The 23780-nt window shown below is 38.7% G+C and overlaps 1 protein-coding gene across 1 annotated transcript in view; it reads right to left on the bottom strand.

Moving 5' to 3' along the window:
* Positions 1-23780, bottom strand: part of ATG10 (autophagy related 10) — a 275907-nt gene that overhangs the window by 78603 nt on the left and 173524 nt on the right. The window contains exon 4 of the mRNA XM_055123937.1: positions 12250-12388. Coding sequence (XP_054979912.1) covers positions 12250-12388 — 139 coding nt within the window. The remainder of the gene's footprint in view (positions 1-12249; positions 12389-23780) is intronic.

The raw sequence follows: 23780 nt of genomic DNA, 5'->3' as shown, positions 1-23780 counted from the left end.
GAAGAAGAAGAAGAAGAAGAAGAAGAAGAAGAAGAAGAAGAAGAAGAAGAAGAAGAAGAAGAAGAATTAATAAGGTTGCTCATTCTCTGCTTCTCACCTATTTTTTACTGTAGCTGTGAGGTTAGTAAACCTAGCCCAGACCTCTGCCAAAGTGTACTTTTCTCAAGTGTTTGGTCTATAGCTTATTCTCTACCATCTGAAATTAAACAAACTCATTTGAAACAAACAAAAAAAAAACCACAAAAGCTAAGTCATACACAATTAACACCAAAATATATTCAAATATGATTATCTCTACTTCAGAAACAAATGGGATCATCAGAAATCACAATGGTCATGAAACTGAGTCAAACATATAAAGGCCTACATCATAAAAATATAGCTTAAATATGACTGAAAATTGAAGAATTTCATATATGTATATGATCCAAAACTTCAACATAAAATATCAAAAATATTAAGGCATAAACACATACTTGGTCCAATTCATGAAGCCCATTATATACACCTTCATGTTCAGTCCCAGGTCTCTTCAATCAAAAAGCTAAGAGGGTCTATTTTTGGCTGTCTGGCCTCAATCAGAAGAGACATAAGCATACTCAATCAACAACTCTCTACTTTCAGACCAAGACACTCAGTAGCACCAATTTTAACATGCTTAGAAATCTCATTAATCACATAAAGGCTGAAAGGCTCAGAAAAATCTTTCCTACTGAGGTCGGAGCCAAATTGAGGTTGGAGCCAAAATAATTTCAGCAGCGACTCACAAAGTGAGCAAGGCAAATTTGGCCATTTACTTAAGAACAAGTATTTATAAAGTACCTACTATGTGCTCCCATCACCTGGAAGAATAACATAGGACCTAAAAGCACAATTTGGGTAGCACCCTAAAATGTCAATGACAAAAGAGGAAGAGACATCAGATGAAAAATAGAATAATTAAAAAGTACAATCTTTAGCAACTGTCAGTAGTATTTAATTTAACATTTTCATATAAAATCTCTCAATTGAATAATAACCCACATGTCAAGTTATCTATATATTACTCAAAATGTGCAGCTTTCTAAATTAAATTTCTCAGGGCTATTAGTTTTCATGAATCGGATAGCAGCATGAAATATTTCACTGGCTCTACCTAACTCTATTGCAAGCATAGTCACCTTTCTCCTGTCGTGCATGATTTCACTAAAACTTCCTAATTCCTAAAATGAAGATGAGAGAGAGTATAAGCTATCTAGAATAAGTTTAAGAATAATGTTCTGAATATGGTTGCTAAAAATGAAAGAGTGGACTTGTCACAGTGCAATGTCATTATCCAGTATATTGTCTTCATGTGAGCACTGGAGGCCATAAAAATGCATGTCATGCTCCACCACGGGGGGAAACTCACTTCTCCTTTGGCGAAAGAACTATATTGAATTGAAAATAAGTGTTAATTGTCCAGGTACATTCATAGCAGTCACTATACCCTAATACTGGAATTTTATCCGTGCTCTATTTTGTTCATTTATTAATCTCTGGAAATATGAATGGAAACTTCCAAAAATACAAATGATGGCACCTTCTCTCTACCTACATATGACATCATTTAGTTTAATAAATTCATTTGTTTCTTAAATTTTGGTTGCTGCCTCCCACAATAAAAAAAAAATGGGCCTTCAACTCCATAGTTTTCTACATCCCTTTGGGCATTTGGTTTTTTAAACATAAAAATAATCTTATTCTTGCATTGAACATCTTTACTGAGAAATGCTTTCTATGGGGGATGGAGAGACCTGGCAGTGCTGGGGACTCACTGCCGGCAGTGCTGGGGTGCTGCTTATGCTCTAACCCTTTGAGCCACTGCCCTCGTTCTGCTAAGAAATGGTAAAATGGTTCACAGATTGGAATCCCAGTAAGTAATCCCTAAGAGGTCTATTCCTAAAACATTTAGGTATGCTATAGTCACAATATTTTGTTGAATGAAGAAGCTATAGTCAAACCATAATCATATATCACTACACATCTTGAAGAATGATTCCTAAAGCATTAGGATTCACTGTACACATAACGTGCAATGAAGTCCATTTCATATAACAATTATTTTCTTCCTCCCTCCCTCCCTCCCTCCCTCCTTCCCTTCCTTCCTTCCTTCCTTCCTTCCTTCCTTCCTTCCTTCCTTCCTTCCTTCCTTCCTTCCTTCCTTCCTTCCTTCCTTCCTTCCTTCCTTCCTTCCTTCCTTCTCTTTCTTCCTTCCTTTTCTCTTTCTCTCTTTCTTTCTCCCTGTCTATGTCATTGTGAGAATCAGATAATATAATTACGCAAGCATTGCTACATGCCAAGCCCCCAAAACAAACAAAAAATGCAATAGCTTCTCAAAGATCATAGTAAGTAGTAGAACCAAGGAAACAAAGCCAAGGCTTTCAAGCTCCAGACCCTGCTCTTTTACTGCTCCCACTGCTTGTCTCTCTACAATTCCTTATAAAGTAGGATATTCATATTAGTTGTATTATTGTGCTGTTATCACTAGCAGTTTCCACCAATAATGCCTAACCCAAAGGTATACAGAAATTTATCTTTCCTGAATTTCTGTTTTTGTTTTAGTGATAAGGTGCTCCGGGCTTCCTCCTGGTTCTGTGCTCAGGGATTTGGGGGACCAAATATGGTGCTGGGAACCATACTGGGGTCAGTTTTGTGCAAATTGCCTTAATCTCTGTACTATTTCTCCTGCCCTTTCCAGAGTTTGTTACTGGGCCTGGTCTTTCCATGCCCATATTGTGGGGTGAATTCTATATCTGACCAAGGTCTCTTTTCTGATCATCCCACCTGAAAATAATTCATCCCTTTAGGCCCTGGTAGCAATATTCCCTCTCCACCCTCAGTTTTGTTGTGATATAATGTACATATTGTGTAAGTTTAGCAAAATGGTGATTTAATGATTTATATATCATGAAAACAATGACCAAGTAAGAAAATCATGGACAAATTTGTTAGTTCATAGTTACTTTTGTGTGTATGTACATTAGATGTGTTGGAAATACTTAAAATGTATTTTTACTAACATTCAAGTATATAGTATTATTAACGGTAGCTACCAAGACACACAATAAATTCCCAGAATTTTTCTTTCTCCAGCATTTTCATTCAGAAGTCTATTATTATTTCCTTTAGTTCACAGATTATTGTTTATTTAGTTCTTATAACTAAAGATGTGTCAATATACCCTTTGATCAGCATCTCCCCATTTCTCACACATCAGCTCCTGCCAAACACCAATCTACTCCTTTCCTCGTGGGTGGAAATTTTCACTTCTCTTAGGGTCCTTAATGTATTCTACTTGTTAGAGTGAATTTTGGGCTGGATCGATAGCACAGCGGGTAGGGTATTTGCCTTGCACGCAGCCAACTTGGGTTCGATCTCTTGCTAACGAGAGTATTCTGCCTTCACGGCAGAGTCCTCCATCTCTTGCTAACGAGAGTATCCTGCTTGCACGGCAGAGTCTGGCAAGCTACCTGTGGCGTATTCGATATGCCAAAAACAGTAACAACAAGTCTCACAATGGAGATGTTACTGGTGCCCGCTTGAGCAAATCGATGAACCGTGGGATGACAGTGCTACAATATTTTTGAGCCACACCTGGAGGTGCCAATGGCTTACATCTGGCTCTGTGCTCAGGTAGCACTTCTGGTAGTTCTTAGGAGTGACCTCAGGTGTGCCCTAGTTTAAACCTGGGTTGGCTAAGTGCAAGGTAAGCGCCCTACTGATTCTAAAATTTCTCTTTTTTGATTTTGGTTTTTGTGCCACACCCATCGATGCTCAAGGGTTACTCCTGGCTCTGCATTCAGGAATGACTCTTGGAGGAGCTTGGGGGACCAATGTGGATGTAGTGCTGTGGATCAAACCAGGGTTGATCATATGAAAAGCAAGTGCCCTACTTGCTATACAATTGCTCTGGCCCCTGTTGCACTGATTTTAAACCTGACTTATTTCCTTAATTAGACTATAAGTTCTTTGAGAGTATCATGCATTTCTGATTTCTTATGTTTACATTCAATGTTTACATTCAAGAAATATTTTCATGTCATGTGCAATAATATTTCCAATTGTCAGAACTGTCATTATTTTATTATTTTTTGTTTGTTTTGTGTGTGCTTTTCACATTTTTATTTTTAAAATTTGTTTATGCTTTTGATTTTTTTATTTTTATTTATTTATTTATTTATTTATTTGCTTTTTGGGTCACATTTGGTGATGCACAGGGGCCACTCCTGGCTTTGCACTCAGGAATGACTCCTGGCGGTGTTCAGGGGACCATATGGGATGCTGGGAATTGAACCCAGGTCGAGCCGCATGCAAGGCAAATGCCCTACCTGCTGTGCTATCGCTCCAGCCCTAAGCTTTTTTACTTTTTAATGAATCACCGTGAGGTACAGTTACAGACTTACAGATTTTCGTGCTTATGTTTAAGTCATCAAGAGATCATTATTTTAAATAGCACTTTATGTGTTGGATTTTCAAACTAACATTGAAAAATATAAATTTTGCTTACATAATATGTAGTACATACTAAACAACAATAACTTTGGTGGGGGAGAGGGATTCCAAAATTTCTGCAAACCAGCCCATTCTGTGGACCACTAGGTAAACATCATTGGTCTATACTTTCCCAGAAAAGTACCTAATGTTGGACTTAAAAAACTCTGCACTGATGAATATTCATTTGGGGGGCTTTGGGGTTACATCTGGAGGTGCTCAAGGGCCACTTCAAGTTCAATGTGCAGGAGTGTACAAGCAGTGCTAAAGATGGAACTGGGGTTAGCCTCATGCAACAAAGAACTTTAACCCTTATACTATCTCTCTGGCTCCCTGCATTGGGTCTTTATTTTTTGTTTGTTTGTTTTTGGGTACCCCTGACAGTTCTAGAGGTTACTCCTGGCTCTTTAATTAGGAATCACTCTTGATAGTGCTCAGGAGTCCACATGGGATGCCAGAGATGAAACTGGATCAGCTGCATGCAAGGCAAATTCACCACCTGCTGTACTTTAAAGGAGGAGCAAACCATTAAACTAGTGACTTTTTTTTTTAGCATATTGCTTTATGCCTTGCACCTGTATGTACACACACACACACACACACACACACACACACACACACGGAGTAGGTACTCAAGTATGTTCAAGGGATGTTTAGAACAGTCTCATTTTGCCAGCAGTAAGCAGAGAAATGTTTTCTTTACTTATTTACTTATTTAGTGTGAATGTGAAGTGGTTTTAACTAAAACAGGTTAGAATACTTTTCTTTTTGGTAATTAGCTGACCCCTGTAGTTTAATCTCATATTTCTTTATCACTTTTTCTTTAATACACTTTAAAAATCAGGATTTCATTTTCTAATGAGATCTTATTCCCATCATATGTTCTAAGTCAGCAACCTATCTCTTCCCTAATTCCCCATAAACTTTCAAACGTTTACATGGTTCAACAAATAATTTTCATTAAACTTCCACTATTATTTGGACTTTCAGCTTGAATATATTTGTATCAGTTAAATAATTTTCCATTGCTTTTTGTAATAACTTCCACTGTTTGCTCTTCAAATTTCATTTTAATTTCCCCAATCTCTTTAATTCACCAAAAATTCATGTTCCATTTTATTATTATAACTCTGGCTAGATTTACCAACTACTCACACAAATATAAGCATTATATGTGAGTTTCTTAAAGATTCTCTATAATCAAATAAGACTAAATTAAATTATCAAGTCATTTTCCATTTTCTACTTTGTGTAATAACTAGGTTCATTTTTGCTCACTCTTTAGTACTCTCTAAGTCACCTTATTCTTTTCCTTTTCAACAAGCTGCCAGAATTCTCACTGTGCTATCAATGACAATTTTTCCCAGGAAAAAAATAAGTATATTTGTTCTAGGTCATTTTCCCTCTTTTTTTAAAGTAATTCATAATGATTTATTATATTTAATATTCAAACACCAATCCCACTACCATTGAGCCTTCCTACCACCATTATTTCCAATTTTCCCAACCACCAACTAAGCCTGCCCCAATAGCAGGCTGTAAATAATTTATTTTATATTACCTGTTATGAATAATTCTCTAAAAATAATCAGAAAAGCTTTCCTTAGGAAGTATGTGAGGATTGTTCTATCTCACCCTGGAGCCATTAAGCCCTTGTATAATAGATTACTAACATGTTGTTACAGGTTAAGCCTTTGCGTGTTAATATTTTCTTAATCCAGATTGGTTGCCTTCTATTTCATATCCCACCCAATGTGGTGTGCTACTCCTAGTATATCAGTTGGAGATGTCACTAAATTCTAAATTTTGAATAAGGTGTATTACAGCTTAAGTTGAATTTTTAACTAGATGGTGATTTGGGGGGTCCAGAAGCATCTTTGCAGCTTGTTGATCTCTTTTGAGATTTATTGATGAATCTCTCCATCATAGCTAATGACCTTATATGGGCCCAAAGGTAGTTTATGGGCATAACTGCCAGTCTCCCTGAAGAACAGAGAGAGGGGGAGAGGTAGTCCATCCCTGACTCTGTGAGAGCCTGGAAATTTCTGACACAAAACCCGTATACCTGAGTTTTTCAACAGTCTAGCTCATTATCTCTATTGTATAAATTTATTGATAATACTAATAAGACCAATTCATTTGATGAAAATTTTACTTTTTCATAATTTCTTTTTCTTTCTCTTCTTCCCTGTCCCTCACCCTCTCCTTCTGTGACTCTGTGTGTGTGTGCAGTGTGTATGTGTGTGTGTGTGCAGTGTGTGAGTGTACATGTGCATGTGTATATGTGTGTGGTGTGGTGTGTATGTGTAATGATGGAGACTGAACCCAGGACTTTATATATACAAAGGTGCTCCACCACTGAGCCAGCCCTGCATTTCTTCTTTTTCTCCTTATCTTGCTGTCCCTTCCTATCTACCATCTCTCCCACAATTTGGCATCAACATCTCTTTTAAATTACTTCTTCCACTATTTATCTTGAGGTAACCCCTTCTCCAAACTGGCTTTTTCCCCCAAATAGGGGGGTTCTCTCTGGACTGGAGTGATAGCACAGTGGGTAGGGCGTTTGTCTTGCATGTGGCTGACCTGGGTTCAATTCCTCCATCCCTCTCAGAGTGCTCGGCAAGCTACCAAGAGTATTCCACCCACATGGCAGAGCTTGGCAAGCTACCCGTGGCATATTCGATATGCCAAAAACAGTAACAACACGTCTCACAATAGAGACATTACTGGTGCCCGCTCGAGCAAATCGATGAACAATAGGAAAACAGTGCTACAGGCCATGTTCTCTCTAGCCACACTGAGCCATCTTCCCTTTCCTTTGCTTTCCCATCATCTTCCTCCAAAACACTAAACTGCTACTTCCAGCAAGTTGTTGGACAATGCTGTATTTTTAATTTTTTTATTTTATTCTGTGAGTATTTATTGGTTTTATTCTCTAACTTCTCCCACTTCCATCTTTCCTATTTTCTGATCATTCTCTCCTCTGTACTCCAAAGACTTCATCCAGTTTCAAGCCTGAACAAGTCCTCTCCTCTTCCCCCTTGATGACTGGCACACTGATCTCATTCCCAGATTTCCATTATTCTCCCTTTCTGCTAGATTTTATCTTGGTTTGATTCATGCAGCCTTCACGAAGGAATTTTATTTTGCCTACTTCCTTTGCCCTGCTTCTCCAGGAGTGTCCTCCAGGTGTATCATAAGTGAATAAACCTTCCACATTAAGTATTTGGGTTATATTTTTAACCTGCACCCTTACTCTTATGACTAATAATAGAATGGCTCTCCAGAAAGATCAGTGATTCAGTTGTGGCATGGAAGAAATGTTTCCTTTCTTATTCAAAAGCATTTCTTCTGACTAATTAAAGAAATATGTCAAAATGGTTTCCAAGAAGAACCCATATGTCAGACACAGAATTAAATGTTTTGAAAATGAAAAGAACCACTCAGTCTATTTTTCAATAGTGATTGAGAACAAAGGAAGAAAGACAAAGAAGAAATAAATCAAAATTCAAGCTGAAACAAATCCGGAAATCTCTAGTAACAAGAGGGACAATATGTAAACTTAGGAATCTAGATAAGCCATTGCTTTTATGCTTGTTTTTCACTACATTTTGAGCATTTATTACCCAATTTTTGCAAGCTCCTCCCACCCCTGCAGAAAAAAAAAGAAATGACAAGGCATGAAAGGTGATAGAATGATAGGTAGAAGCGTTTGGTATAATATAAGTATTTCTTTGACATGGTGATTTTTGGTGGGGGTGCAGAGTTGGAGAGGCATACCAGGAGTGCTCAGGGCTTATTCCTGGCTTTGCACTCAGGGATCATTCTTGGTGATCTTGGAGGACCATCTGTGGTGCCAGGGATTAAATGCAGATAAGGCAACCATCCTATGCTTTGTACTGTCTCTCCAGCCGTAAGAAGGTGATCTTCAATCCCAATTTCCTGTCGGATCTGCAAAACTTTATTGTCATAAACATGTACACATGGGTCACATGGAGAAGTGGAGCTGGACAGTGCTCTCCCCAAATGACAAGTATAAGTGGTGGTCTCTATACAGACATCATTTTGCCAGCTTCACAGGTGCTACAGAATGTGTTACTGTAACACATTCTGCTTCAAAAATAATGACTAGGGGGAGTGGTAAACAGGGGGTGCTTGAAGTTGTCACTGTTTTCTGGGAATAGACTTCATAAACTACAAGTCACTCTATCAATGTAGACTTCATAAACTACAAGTCACTCTAAAACTTTTGCTACCCAAACTTGACAAAAGTGTTGGGGAGCAGAAAGGTATAAATTATGTACAACCTCCTCTCCCAAACCCTAGATGGCCAAGAGTGGGGGGAGGGGGCTAAAAAAGAACACTGGGTAAATTATGCATAGTTTTTTTATTTCTTCACTTCATCCAGACTTATTGATAGTCTTAAATGCAATTTACTCTTCTAGGTAACTGAGCGCCTGTAGATCCAAGTAGAAACAAGAGACACTCCAAAGTAAAGTGCTACTTCAACATGGCAGTCTGTCTCCAGTATCAAAGGAAAACAAAAGTGTTTCCAGAACTGTGGCTGCTGCAAAGCTACTTGGATGCTCACCTTAGAGTCCTCAGTACTTTCCATTGCTTTAGTCAACTACTTCTGCAGTCTCTGAGAAGTGTCACATTACAAATGGAAAGTTTATCAGGAGCTTGGGTCCTGTGTCTCCGGGAGACAACAGTATAACTTCCTTCCTGATCACCAACAGAGCAGTTCCAGCTGGGGACATCCCAATGTTTCTTTCTTGGGGCTCTACTCAGATATTGGTTAATCCAACAAGTAGATGTTGATATTATGCCATAGCTGAGACTGTGGGTATCAAAATGAAGAAGACAAATCATATATGTCATATATGTAATAAATGCGCAAACAGAGCCAGAAAGTTTTGGGGACTATGAACTGTCTTACTCCCAAGGGTAAGTAAGCACATAATTTTGCTAAGTACAATTTTTTGATATGATATATGTAACTTGTGGTATGATATGTGGTGTGATGCTGTCCCATGATGTGCTTTTGATCTGATGTGATATATGACATGGAAGTGACAAGCGCAAATGCCATGTTAGCTGAGTCTTAGACAGTAGCTGATATGCTGAACAAAATGATGCAAAAGAATGAGAATAAATGGCTTGGCAATGAATTTGCATTTCTAGAAACAGAAAAAATATTTCTCTTAGGATCTAAATGAATTAAAAGAGGTAGTGCCAATTTAAATGGGAATTTCTTACTACTTGCTTTAATTATGAAGGGAAAAGAAGAGATATAGAAAGAAAACTCAGAGCAAAGCAGAGAAATAAAATTTTACTAATAAATAAATAAAAAATTCTAAGTATCTGACAAAAGCAAGGCTACATGAACTATTTTTGAAGAAATAACAAAAAATATTTTTTTTAAAGAGAGGGGAAGAGAGAGAAAAGAGAGACCTCAGGCAAGAATTTTTATAGTCAACCTCTTTTTAGGTCGAAATCCTCTTAGAAAAAGAGAAAAATCTGGACCTGGAATAACAGGAAGAGTTAGGAATCCAATCAACACACTGATGAAGGTTTCATTAAAAAGAATAAATGGAGGGTTCCAGAATGATCAGATATCATAGAAAGAACCAATTAGGGAGAATAAATAAAAAAATGCTAATTTTAGAGTAAAGGAAAATATGGTTTTAGAATATCCACTAGGTTATTTTATATGTAAAGGAGAATTTTTCTATATGACAAAGAAAATAATTATTTTTCATATTTTGTTACAGGAAAGCATTTAATATATTTTACAAAACTTACATTTGATAGTTTAACGTACCTGAACAATCACTAAATGAATTCTGAAATTAAAAATTCTGAAATTAAAAATTCTTTTCAACACAAAATGGGGATGAGACGTGAATAAGAATGCTTGCACACACACACACAAACACACACACGCACACACACAAGATCAATGACTTGTTTTGGTGTTCCTCTAATAATAAAAAAAGGACATAAACAAAACATATAACTAGAATCCAAGAATGCTTGTTCGATTTGGGGTGTTTTGCTTGTTTATTTGTTTTAAGGAAAAGCAAAGCCTCGTGAAGAAAGGATTATAGGAAGTGTACACATTTCATTAAAATATAATTAGACTTGCAGGAACAATTACTGTGCCGTACTGTAAGGGGAGCTGTTGGCACATAAGAGCAAAGCATACATATGAGCTCATCCACCGGCCTCGGCAAGACCCACTTCCAGCAAGAAGCAGTCATGTTTCAACACCTCCGATTCCCTAATGCTGACAAGCTAAACAACTTGTTTTGTCTCTGGGAGCTCTTCTCTGGTGATTAACTGCTTATGGTGAATACTAATTATATGAAAGTACAGTATTGGAGATGTGGTGTCCTATTTCCTCTACCTGCAGTTCCACATGTCTGAATGGAGAAGGTGCTCCGAGGTGGGGTCTTTGCCAACCCAAACCAAGGAAGACATTTTTCTCCCCTCTGGTAAATAAATATATACTTTTTAAGTCTAACGGGGCTCGCTGACTAAACCTCCTTTAACCTCTGGGCCCCAAACCAAAGGGAACCACAATAAAGTGAGTGTTCTAATGGCCCATAATAATCATAAGAATAAATCTGCAGCAAGAGTTTGTGAATTCATGAACTATCTGTGTCCTCAATTCCCCACGTCCCATATTGAAAATTTACCCCAAATTGTCAGTTCTTAGGAACTGCACCTCAGATTAAAATCTTCTCACCAGGGAGTCTATGAGAATTTGTTCTTGTGTTTTAAATCCTAAGTGCTTGTTAAACCGCCAACACTGCAAAATTAGAGACCATTAAACAATATAAGGCAGCAAGTGATTAAATCTACCAAATACACATTCAGAGCAGCTTAAGCTACTTTTTAATTAAAAATAAAATATCACGGGCTAAATTCAGATGTCTTAGCTATCTGGAAAAAGTTAGAAGGCTGTTCAAAATGCAAAACGTGGCTGAAAAGGCCTGGTAGCATGGGAGAAATGGAGTCAGGGTCGGGGAGACAGTGCCCCTTGTCACTGAGCCCTGGGCCACAAGGGTGTCCCCACGGTGACCTGGTTTAGGAGGAAGACTTGAAGGGGGCCCATCAGGGCTGTGCAGTAGAGGGAGAACTCCGTGTGGCTGCTGATTAAATAAGCTTTATTAGCAAAGGCCTCCTCGGAGACGGCTTGTTCCATCTTGGCAAGGGGAATGAGTCAAGTAATAGCATCGCAGGAACTCAGGCACTGGAGATGTATAGAGAGCTGAAGGAAATGTTAGTGCTATTTTTAAGTCTAGCTTATGTGGACTGACAAACAGTTCTTGAAATCATTATTAGCATTTGAGGGAGAAGGTACGGGAGGCTTCTGGGTTAAAAGGATTGCTTGAAATTGCAAAAAGTTTTTTACTGTAAAGTTAGAAGCAGATAAAACAATTGTAGTTTTAAGTTGTTCCTACTTGTTTAAAGTAAAGAATAAGGGCCAGGGGGGCTTAGTCAATGTTTGGCAGGAGGCCAAGAATCTGAAAATCAGACTTAAGACTGGGATGATATCATTCACTCAGAAGTCCCGATACTCTTTCTAAAACATGAGAAAATTTACTGGTAAGACCTTACCTCACCCAGAGCTTTCGTATTTTTAACTCTGTTGCTTCTTCAAGGATGATTTTCCAAACATGATTTCTGCATTCTATCTACATGTTTAGAGTGAGCTTCACAGGGACTTACCTAAAAAGCTTGCCCTAAAGTAAAGCACCGGCGCTTGGTAGCTACAGGAATAGAGGACATGATACTCATATTTGATCACTTCCATGGCTGCTGGAGTCTCGGTCACTTCAGAATCATCCAACGGCAGCTCTAAAGCCTCCTGAAAAACAGGGAAAGCAAAATAATTTATGTGTGTCAATTAAAAAAATAAAGCAATACTCTGAGGGAGAGGAGAGGGAAAGAGGAGGCTTTCCTGCTGCAAAATAACAGTTAAATAAATATAGGGCCATGAGGTAAGGAAAAGGGAGTTTCCTACATTAATGTTTAACATTTGAGTACTGGCTAAATAGTAAAACCAGAAAACATTAGCATTAAGCAATTCCAGATTTTTTTTTTTTGAGAAACAAAGCAGCTCTCAGTAAAGAAACAGGAAGAGAAAGAGGGAAAAAACGCAGATCTACCGCAATAGCAACCCTGAAAAATCTTTACTGTACAATTTTAGCAACAACATGATGGCTACACAAGCTACCTTCTTTCCTACCTATGAAAGCTAAAAACATCCTTACAATTGAACAAGAGACTGTGAAATGTCCCTAAAGATTCTATTGTACTTGCCAAAAGATGATTCATTGTGCACTGAACAATTCCCAGTTCCATTTTGAATAAGAAAGTTATTTTGCAAGACGTTGAGTTTGTTAGGTACATTTCAAAAACCTGCGATGAATGTGTTTTCCTTATTATTGTGCAATCTTTACCACAGTTCCATAAATCTTGATCTGTAATAGAGTAGTGTTGTTGGCAAATATTAATGTAGATTTAAATGAGGGTTTATAAGCAAGGAAGGTGATGGCTAGCTTACTGTTTCACCTGATCATTCTTTCCGGGTTGATTTGTCTATTTGTTTGTTTTTTCCAATGTGTGTGGAGTCTCTGACTGCTGGGAAGCAATTAATTGGACATGTTGAGTCAGAATCTGGCTCCATCCACCCTCACCTTTTTATTTGGGTTGAAGAATCTGCTTTAAAATTAATTTACTAGAAAAAGAAAGTCGGGTTGGTTGAGTCTTTTTTTTTTCTTCCTCATTAAAACAGTAACAACAACAACAAACAATTGGAAAGGGCTACAGGACAGATTTCAAATTTTATCAATATGAAATAAGGTTTCCTGTAGAGATAAGTAAAGCCACAGACAGACTACTCTTCAGATCTGTATCTCCTTTACTAATTTGCCACTCACAGCCGATTCATTGGGGGAGATATTACACTCAATAAATCACAACTAGAGATATTTACAAAATAGTTTTTCACTAAACTCCAGTAAACACTATCAATTAAACAAAATGAATTAGCCAGGGAGAAATCACTGAAATAAATACTCTAGGTACAGAAAAAGGATCACAGGAACAAAATTGAGGTTTTTTTCTGTTGCTCTATTTAAATTTTCTTTACGCAAAGCTGAGATTTTTCTGTTGCTCTATTTAAATTTTCTTTAAGCAAAGCTACCATATCTTCTTTTTGTGCAATTATCTAAGCACATACTTTGTGATCACATGGGATCAGGTTAGCTTTTTAACTTCTTTTCCAAACATGATAAAAGCCTTGTATCTTGGTGAAAAGCACATGCTTTCCATGAGGGAGGACCTTTCTGTGAGGGCTCGGCATGATCCCAGAACACCGCTAGAAACACCTTCTAAGCACAGAGCCAGGAAAAGCCCCCAAACATTGCAGGCGCGTCCCCCAAATCAAAACCAAGTAACAATAAGATTCAATTAATTATTAAAAAGTACTATTTATTTAAATAAAAAGTAAATAATAAATGTTATTTTTATCATTGCAAGCACTGAACAAATGCCAAAAAATGAGAAGTTCCATTTCCCTTATGCTGAGCATTTCTCCACCTCAGATTTGTAATCTTTTACAAATTGCAGATTTGTAACTTTTTACAAATTAGGTCACTGTATTTTTCCAGACCAGAAATTTTTTTGGCCTACAAACACAAATTCTCACACCCATTCACCCACTCATACCTCGCTGGCAATTAAATCATGCTATATTCATATGTTCCTACAGTGTTCTGCCATGTCAGTGCTGTAGATTCTGCTTTTTTTATGGCTTCACTGTAATCTGCTTTTTTTTTCAATTCTATGTTGTTAGTTGATTATAAAATTTGGCTTTTACAATTAATGCTACAAAAAATATATTTGCTCATTTATCCTTACATATTTGTCTGTGGTACTGAATCCTAATAATTGAGTACCTTATCAAAGGATGCATATTTTAAGTTTCATTGGGTAATTCTAGTCTGTCTTTAGGAAAGGCTGCATCAATACTACCAGCAGAAAAATCTGGGGAGATCCTTTTCCAATATCCCATAAATACTGACATAAGTTGTTTTTAATTTTTGCCTATCTGATAAATTTTCACTTGTCAAATGTTTGGTTCTAAATTCTAGTTAAGATAGAAAGTGAAATATCCATTCATATGCTTATTGGTAATTTGTATTTTTCTGTATCTGCCTATTCTTATATCTTGTCTATATATGACCTTTAGTTTGCATTTTTAATTGAGTAATATAAACTCTATGCATATTGAAAATAACCCATAAAGTGAATTTGAATCCTTGACCCGTATCTTCTAGGAGTTTTCCATCACTCACGATCACCTCCTGACTTCAGGAAGGTATCATTCCTTGAAACTATGCGATTAGGAAACTCAGTCTTCTCTCTCTCTCTCTCTCTCTCTCTCTCTCTCTCTCTCTCTTTATTTTATCTTTCCAATTAAAAGTAACAGATAATCTTAGAAATTCTGGATTAAGCTTCTAGTCACATTTATCTTTGTATTCCAAGAGACTCTAGCACCTTGTTGAGAACGCTTATAAGTAATGTTCTCTATTTTGGTAGCAGGTCTTTTTATTTTATTTTATTTTGTTTATTTTTATTGAGGAGTAAACTGCAATAAATTTCATGGGCAATTTACTGGCAACCCCAACTCAAACTAGAAAAGAATTAAATAGAGAAATAAAAATTCAAAAGTTCAAAGATGACATACAAATGGCAAAAAACATTTGAAAAAGATGTTCAGCACCATTAGCTAGAAGGTAAATGAAACTTAAAATAACATATCACTATACATCTATAAGAATTGTCAAAACCAAATAACAGTGACACCAGCAAATGTTGGTGAAGATACACAGAAACAAGATCATACATACATCATTGCTTGGAATATAAAGTGGTACAGTCTCTGTGGAAAATCATAAGGCAGTTTCTTATAAAACTAAACATATAATTACCACCCAGCCCAGGAATTATACTCTTGGGGATTTATTCTAGAGAAATAAAGTGTTCATGAATCTTTATAGCTTTACTGAGAATAGTCAAATGCTTCTATCAGTTCAGATGTTCTTCAATAGATCAGTGGTTAGACAAACTGGCTCATCCAGTCCATGCTACCCAGCAGTACAAAGGGCAAAGCATAGATACACATAACATGGATGATTCTCCCAGGCATTATGTAAGTGACAAGTCAATGCCAAAAGGGTATAAGGCTACACAATTGCATTTTATAACATTTTCTTTTTTTTGTTTGTTTGTTTTGCAATTTTTTTATTTCTTTTATTAATTCACCATGTGGAAAGTTACAAAGCCTTCAGGTTTAAGTCTCAGACATTTTATAACATTTTCTAACTGACGAAATTGTAGAAATGAAGACTAGTTTGCAGATCAGAAATAGGTTGTACAGAAGAAGTTGAGCATGGTTATTAGAAAGCAATATAAGATATCTTTGTGGAGAGGCTGGAGCAATAGCACAACAGAAGGGATTGCCTTATGTGTGGCTGACCCAGGTTCAATCCCTGCCACCCTAGGCCTTGCCAGGTTGACCACTGAGCCAGGAGTAAGCCCAGAGCACCCTGCCCCCACCCCGCAAAAAAGAAATCTTTGTCCTGGTGAAACTATTCAAAACCAATGAAGCTGTATAAAACAAAATACACATAAATGAGTGCATGTAAAATGAGAAATCCGAATAAGATTAGTGCATTGTATCGATGCCAACAGCCTGGTTGTGATATTATGCTATAATTTTGCAAACCGTTTCCATTGGGGAAATTAGGTAAGAGTACATGGGATTTTTCTGATTCTTTCTTATTATTCAATGTGAACTTTTGGTAATCTAAAACACCTTTATAAAAAAATGAAAAAAAAAAAAAAGGCCCAAGGAGTTTGAGCCACAGAACCACTTGCTCCTCTTCCCCTGCATCACCAGATGAAGCTCTGTAAGACCCCACAGCACAGCACCCTCAGGCCACTCAGTGAAGTGAGAGGCAAAGTCCAATCCCTGGAGTGGCTCCCGGGTCCCATCTCTCTCTCTCTCTCTCTCTCTCTCTCTCTCTCTCTCTCTCTCTCTCTCTCTCTCTCTCACACACACACACACACACACACACACACACACACACACACACTTTTTTTTGTTTTTTTTTCTTTTTGGGTCACACCCGGCGATGCACAGGGGTTACTCCTGGCTCTGCACTCAGGAATTACTCCTGACGGTGCTCGGGACCATATGGGATGCTGGGAATCAAACCCGGGTCAGCCTCGTGCAAGGCAAATGCCCTACCCGCTGTGCTATTGCTCCAGCCCCAACACATACACACTTTAAAAAAATGAAGAAATAAGTAATTTGAGGCTTTAAAAATAAATCAAAAGTTTGAAGTCCTCAGTTGCTGGCGATGGGGAGAGCAGTGGGTTTATGTGAATCAGAAGAGGCCAACACCTGGGATTTGCTTTACAATGAGATGTGGAGGCTGCCACTAGTCCATGGTGTGATGATTTCTGGGCTGCTTGATAGGTCCACAATGCTTGCTTTGTCTACTTTTAGGAATATTTTGAACACCATGTTGTCGTACACAGAATCACAGAACTCTAATTGAGAAAGCAGTAGATTGTTTCATCTAGCCCAACACTAACCTTGCAGATAGCAACCAGGCTCAGAAAGGCTGATAGCTGACCCCATTCCACCACTGCTGGTAGTCAGAGGCACAAGGAACCCATGTATTCTGACACTAAAATCACTGCCTGTTTTCATACATGTGATACTTCTTAAGTATTGCCATGCTAAATTTGAACTGATATTCCACACAACAGAAGATGAACAGTTAACATTCTGAGTAAATTTGCTAGCATCTTTTATTATTATTTTATTAAAGAGAATTTGGTCATGCTTAATTTGATACTAAAACTTACTAGAATAAGAAGTCATATGTACATCTATTTTCCTCAAAATGTTGCTGTTTCATTAAATGAGAAAATACCTGTATTTAGAAAATTATATTCATTCAAGAAGCTAAAAGATTAAGTGGCTCACATTAATTATAGAAACCTTGATTTTATTGAATTCAATTAACAATAAGTTGACAGTGATCTCTCATTTAGAAAATCTGATATGAATTAAGCTTTACAACTAAATCCCATTAAATAGGGATCATGCTGAAGACACTTCACAGATATTATATTGAAAGCAAACCCAAATGGTGCATTGGGCTTTGAAAGTGAGATCCATATCTCTAGTTAGCCTACAGGGTAAAGTCATTGAAGGGGGGGAAAAACTTTTCTTCTATCACTAAAAATCTCTATTGCTATTACTGAATAAACATAAGTAACAGGTTTTATTCATAATGTCCCTTGAGGAAAAGAGTCTGCATTTGTTCCTCTTCTACCAGCTTGAGACTTTAATTCCAACATGATGTTAACAGGCCAGAATCATAGCCAAGAATTCTGTCTGAGTGACAGAAGGGGCTGGGCTGGTAAGTGACAGACTTTAGCTGATCTCAGGAGTGGCCACATGAGTAAGTAATCCGATGGGCTCTGCAGCAAAATCCATTTCCCTGAGCCAATAGCTATTGAATATTTTCAGAAGTGATAAATACAGATGAAGCCTTTCAACAAAGCTTGGGGGAAAAAATCAATTCCTCAAGAAAGAAAATTTTAATTATTAAAACGTTATAAGCAAACTATTTTTTCTTTTTTTTGCTTTTTTTTGGGGTCACACCCGGCAATGCTCAGGCCTGACTCCTGGCTCTGCACTCAGAAACCACTCCTAGCGGTGCTCAGGGAACCATATGGGATGCTGGGAATTAAACCTGGGTCGGCCGCATGCAAGGCAAACGCTCTACCCGCTGTGCTATCGCTCCAGCCCCCAAACTATTTTTTCTTAATTTTTATTTTTTTATTGAGTCATCACAAGATACAGAGTTACAAAGCTGATCATGATCGGGTTTCAGTCATATAGTGTTCCAACACCCATCCCTCCACCAGTGTACATTTCTACCACCAATGTCCCCAGTTTCCCTCCTATCACCCTCGCCCCAGCCTGTCTTTATGGCAGGCACTTTCCTTATTTCTTTCTCTCTCCTTCTGTCTGTCTGTCTGTGTCTCTGTCTCTCCCACACCTCCCCCCGCCCCCGCCGTAACACACTTTACACATTTTGGGGCATTGTGGTTTGCAATACAAGTACTGTGATGTTATCATGTTTGTTTCTTTACCTGTTTTCAGCATGCAGTTCTTATCCAGAGTGATCATTTCCAACTATCTTTGTTGTAGAAAAGACCCTCAAAATACGCCAACTATTGAAATTATCTGCGTGGGGCTCTAAACAATGGCACTGTACAATGAGGTGGTCCTTTCAGTCTCAGTCCCAGAATGATTCCCTTTCATCACAGTGCCCTTGGCTTTTAGTAAGTGAGTGCCCTTCTCACAGCAACTGCAAATGTCGAATCTGGTATATAAGGGCGGACTCAGCACCAAGCAGGCATTTGTCTGACAGCACTGTGTCACTGAAACGAAGGGTGGTCACCAAGCTGAGCTCAATGAAGAAGATGGCATCAGAGTGAGAAACACACTTTTTCTCCCTTAATTACTGCCACCACTGATTTTTTTAAAGGGGGGTTTGTGGTGAAGGCGCCTCTCTTTGCTCTCTCTGCTCCCTCAGAAGGAAGTGAATTAGCATCAGCATGGCCAATGTGGGTTCCCACTGAGAGGGAAAATCTGTCTCCTGTGCAGGATTCAATCCTCCTCTGCAGCCTGGCATGCTCAAGGGCAAGACAGGAGGGAGGAGACGCAGAAAGCTGCCAAAGCACATCTGGCAGTTTTCTGGATGTTTACAGCTGGCTCCACTGTGCTTCTTCAGCCCTGTTTCCGTTAGGACTATGCAGGAGACAGCAAGTCAGCTTGAGGCCCGAGCTGGGCAGTGAGCAAACTGGCTGAGTACAAGGACTGCCAAAGACGCTGTCTCTTGGACTCCATGCCAGGAGGGAATAGTAATAATGCTTAATAGCACCTCATGGATGCCAATGACAATTAGTTCTTACATCAGAACCACATATAAAAGACATTGTTTTCCTAGAGAAATAAAAAAAAATCAGAAGGGCTCAGAAGGGCTTTTAAAAAGAAAACTTTGGTTTTTCTCACGTATTTTTAAAAGATTCTTAAGCTTCTAAAAGCCAGAGATTTGGCAAGATAAGGAATCAGAAATTCCTTCTGGAGTTCAGTTGTGATTCCCATTAGGAAGAGAGAAAAGAAAGCTTTTCACCTGAATTCTGAGCTTCAGAAATCAATCAAATGTGTCCATATTTCAGTTACTCCTTACATATTCCGTTGGAAGGACCAGTGTACTGTTTCAAGGCTTTAGTTTTTTGAGCTCACTTACGGACATCGTATCATTTGCATGTCTTCCCAAGGTCAGTCAGCCAGCAGGTAAGAAATGGAGTCAGGGCACAAACCTTTCAGGCTCCAACCCATGGCTTCTTTTCTCTGCAAAATCTATACCATCTTGTGGGCTAGGGAATGTGAACCAAAAAAATCCACTTTGTGGGTCCAGAGAGTTAAGTCAAAGGGCTGAACACATGCTCTACATGCAGGAGATCTGGGTTTGAGCCCCATCCTTAGCTCTATACTGTGTCCTAAGCAATGAGCAGGAGTGATTCCTGAGCACAAAGAAAGGATTAGCACCTAAGCACCACCAAACAGGGCACAAACACTCCCCACCTCCCCAAAATAATCCACTTTATAGCATTCCAGGTGATACTATTGATTGTAGACCAATTGGGGCTGGAGCGATAGCACAGAGGGTAGGGCGTTTGCCTTGCATGCAGCCGACCTGGGTTTGATTCCCAGCAACCCATATGGTCCCCCGAGCACTGCCAGGAGTTATTCCTGAGTTCACGAGCCAGGAGTAACCCCTGTGCATCGCTGGGTGTAACCCAAAAAGAAAAAAAAAGAAAAATGATTGTAGACCAATCCAGCAACCTTTTCTCATGTATATGTGAAGGGAGGACTTTGTGAGGCCTGTGGGATTACAGCATCAGGAAAGCCCAGTCAGCAAGACTGAAAATGATGTTATATATAGCTGGTTTACTATCAGTAACTGCTCTACTATACTGTCCTCAGAAGGAGCACTAAGCACCAAGATGTCAACCTTTGACCCACCCTGTCCCAGGAACTGAAAGACCTTTCACTGGCTCTGTCCATAATTTCCTCTACAAAAATATCACTGATTTCCTTCCTTTCCTGCTAACTGATTAATTTTTCTTCTTTTTTGAAATCTCCTTCCTTTTGTTATTGTTGTTGTTAGAATGGCCAGAGGTGACAAAGTTGGTTACAGTGCTGGTGAGGGGTCACACGGTTGAGCTGCAGTATTCACATACACTCGGCTGCATAGTACTGGGGTAGCACTCAGGCATAAGGGCTTAACAAGGGACTTAACTAGAGGCCTCCCTGGCTTCGGGTTTACAAGGTAAAATTTAAATCTACAAGGCAGTTTTGCCACTGAGCTACTACCCTAGGCACCCAATTAAAGAATTTTTTGATAAATTATGAAATGCTATTATTAGTTTAGTATGTCACTCTTTTATCAATTATTATAGTTGGCAGCTGATGGTTGGTGACTCTAATTAAAGGGAATCTGTAACAGTGGAATTAGGGTGCCCAAAAGAAGAGTTTGACACCATGCATGTAAGCTCCAATGTTAAAACTCTATGTTTTAACTCCAGAGCCAGAAAATTTCTCCTCTGCCACAGGGTAAATAAGTTTCTGTTCAGTTTATCCTTGCAGAAAATTAAGAATCAAGAGTCATCATCTTTTATATAATATCCTCTACAAAATATGAAGAAACTTATTGTCTTCAGAGTTCTCTTCTCGTATTACAATCCCAGCTCTTCTAATTTTTCTTATAGTCCGAAATCCAGAGGTCGGCAAACTTTTTTTTCTTAAAGGGCCAGCAAGTAACTGTTGGGCTTTGTCCACAGGTTTCTGGTCATATGGAAACAGACAGACTCAGCTACATTCATTCCAGTCAAGCCTTGTTTACAAAAACAAGCTACAGTCTTTAGACTTTGGCTGGCCAATTCCTATAATCCATCTTAAAGCCTCCTTTCATTTCATTTTATTATATATTTATAAGTATTAAGCAGGACCTTAATAAAGAACCTGTGTCTCCATTTGGCAAATTTTCTTTCTCCACTTTTCTATTTCTCTCTCTCTGTCTCTCTCTCTCTCTCTCTCACTCTCTCTCTTGGATGTTACATTAAATTTCCTGAGGGGATGATAAATTTGGAGCCTTAAAAGAATGATGATAATTGAATCCAATAGGCTGAAGTTTGGCTGAAGTCATTTTCTAAAGTAAGAGATAGCACTACTCTAATTTAAACAAGTGAGATTTTTAAATGTCTTGATGAATAAACTGCAAATTCTTCCAGCAGATGAATAAACGTCTCTACTCAAATCCAGAAATGAGTAAATTCCACTGCCAAAGAGTGAACATGATAAGGAGGTCTTGAGAAATAGAGCAAAAGGCAAGCAGAGCAGGAGCTGCAGCGGCCGCAATTCTTAACAACCACGGGTGCTGGGGGCACAAGGAGCCTCCTGTTTGGGAATCCGGGGGACGGCTGTTCCATGGGAGCTTTCCAGCAGACCAGCAGTTCCCCATCCGCCAGACTCATAGCATCCTGGGGATGTGAACAGGGCTTTATTTGTTTTCCTAGTGGCTTTCTCAAAGGAGAACTCCTTAACAGTTCTCTAAGTACCTACCCTGTGCCAGGCACTGTGCATTAGCCAGGCGAGGACGTAGTTGTTGCTTTTATTTATTTAATTAGGCTTGGGGGCCACACCAGCAGTGGTCAGGGCTTACCCCTGGCACTGCACTCAGGAATCACTCCTGACAGCCTCAGGGGGCCATACGTGGTGCCGGGGATCGAAACCAACTCAGCCAGGTGCAAGACAAGTGCGCTACCTGCTCTACTATTGTTCACACCTGATTGGTGCTTTAAAATGTGGTAATTCCCCCCATAGGATCAAGGACCTGGAGGCAACAGAAATGAAGAATATGAGCTCTGGCCTTTAGTAGGAAACTCACTACTGCCAGGTGGGGGACAAAGAACAGAGAGAGAGAGGAACTCTGTGACAAGGGCAGAGGGAATCGGTGACTCTGAGGAGGAAGGGAACAGACTGAAAGACTGAAAGACTCAAGAGACATGTGGATGCCCTCTCTGTAACAGTACTGTTAACCACAGTGCCTAAAGAGGTAAAAACAGCATCTGCCATGGAGGCAGGCTGGGATGGAAGGGACATGGGGGTGTTGGTACAAGGTAACAGACACTGGTGAAGGGATTGGTGTTATTATATTGTATGCCTGGAACTCAATCATGAATAACTTTTTAATTCATGGTGAATCGATAAAAAAGAAAGAAAAGAAAATAATACCACAATTTCTGCAGCAATGAGAGCAGGATTAAAGTTCTTATCTTTCCACTTGAGTGGTGGGTCTATTCAAAATCTCAGATGCAAACACCCAGATATTAGAAAAGCAGAATGTAGGCAAAAGCAGAAAAAAGGCTGAGAATTTGGGCTGAGACCTTCCTTCTATTCCTGGCATTGCCACTCACTGGGTGGATGAATCACTTATTCCCTTCCTTGTGTCTCAGCTACCTTCCTTGTCATCTTTCACTATTTCCTTTTTAAGTATGCATGAAACAAAGAAAAAAAAGCAGAAAAACCTATGTGACATGGGTTAAGCATGCTGATGAACTCATCTATTCATTCATCAATTGTTATAGGATATCTCCTATGTTCTAGACCAGCATTTCTCAACTGGAGGCCTGGATATTTCAAGGGGTCACAGGTGAAAATCATTCGAATGGGGATAGGGCATAGCTTGAAATAAGGGGAGCAACCAATCAGACAGGGGACCACAGGAAGGAAACAAAGTCAGTAGGGGGTCACAGTCAGAAAAAAGGTTGAGAAACACGGGTCTAAACCAAGGTGACTATGTTCTTAAATGACAGACTGTAACTCTTTTAGGTTCTGTATACCAGGGGTGTCTCTCACAACCACTCACTGTAGAACCTCAGAGGATATGTAAATGAATGTGTGGCTTTGTTCCAATAAATCTCATATATGAACACTAAAATTTTAATTTCATATAATTTTATTGTCTCATGAAATACTGTTCTTTTGATTCTTTTTCAAAAGTTTATATAAGAATGTAAAAACTTCGTTTGTGGGC

This window comes from Sorex araneus, chromosome 1, assembly GCF_027595985.1.
Source record: "Sorex araneus isolate mSorAra2 chromosome 1, mSorAra2.pri, whole genome shotgun sequence".
NCBI classification, from domain to species: Eukaryota; Metazoa; Chordata; class Mammalia; order Eulipotyphla; family Soricidae; genus Sorex; species Sorex araneus.
Note: the sequence above shows the minus strand (reverse complement) of the source record. Positions and strands in the feature narration are given on the sequence as shown.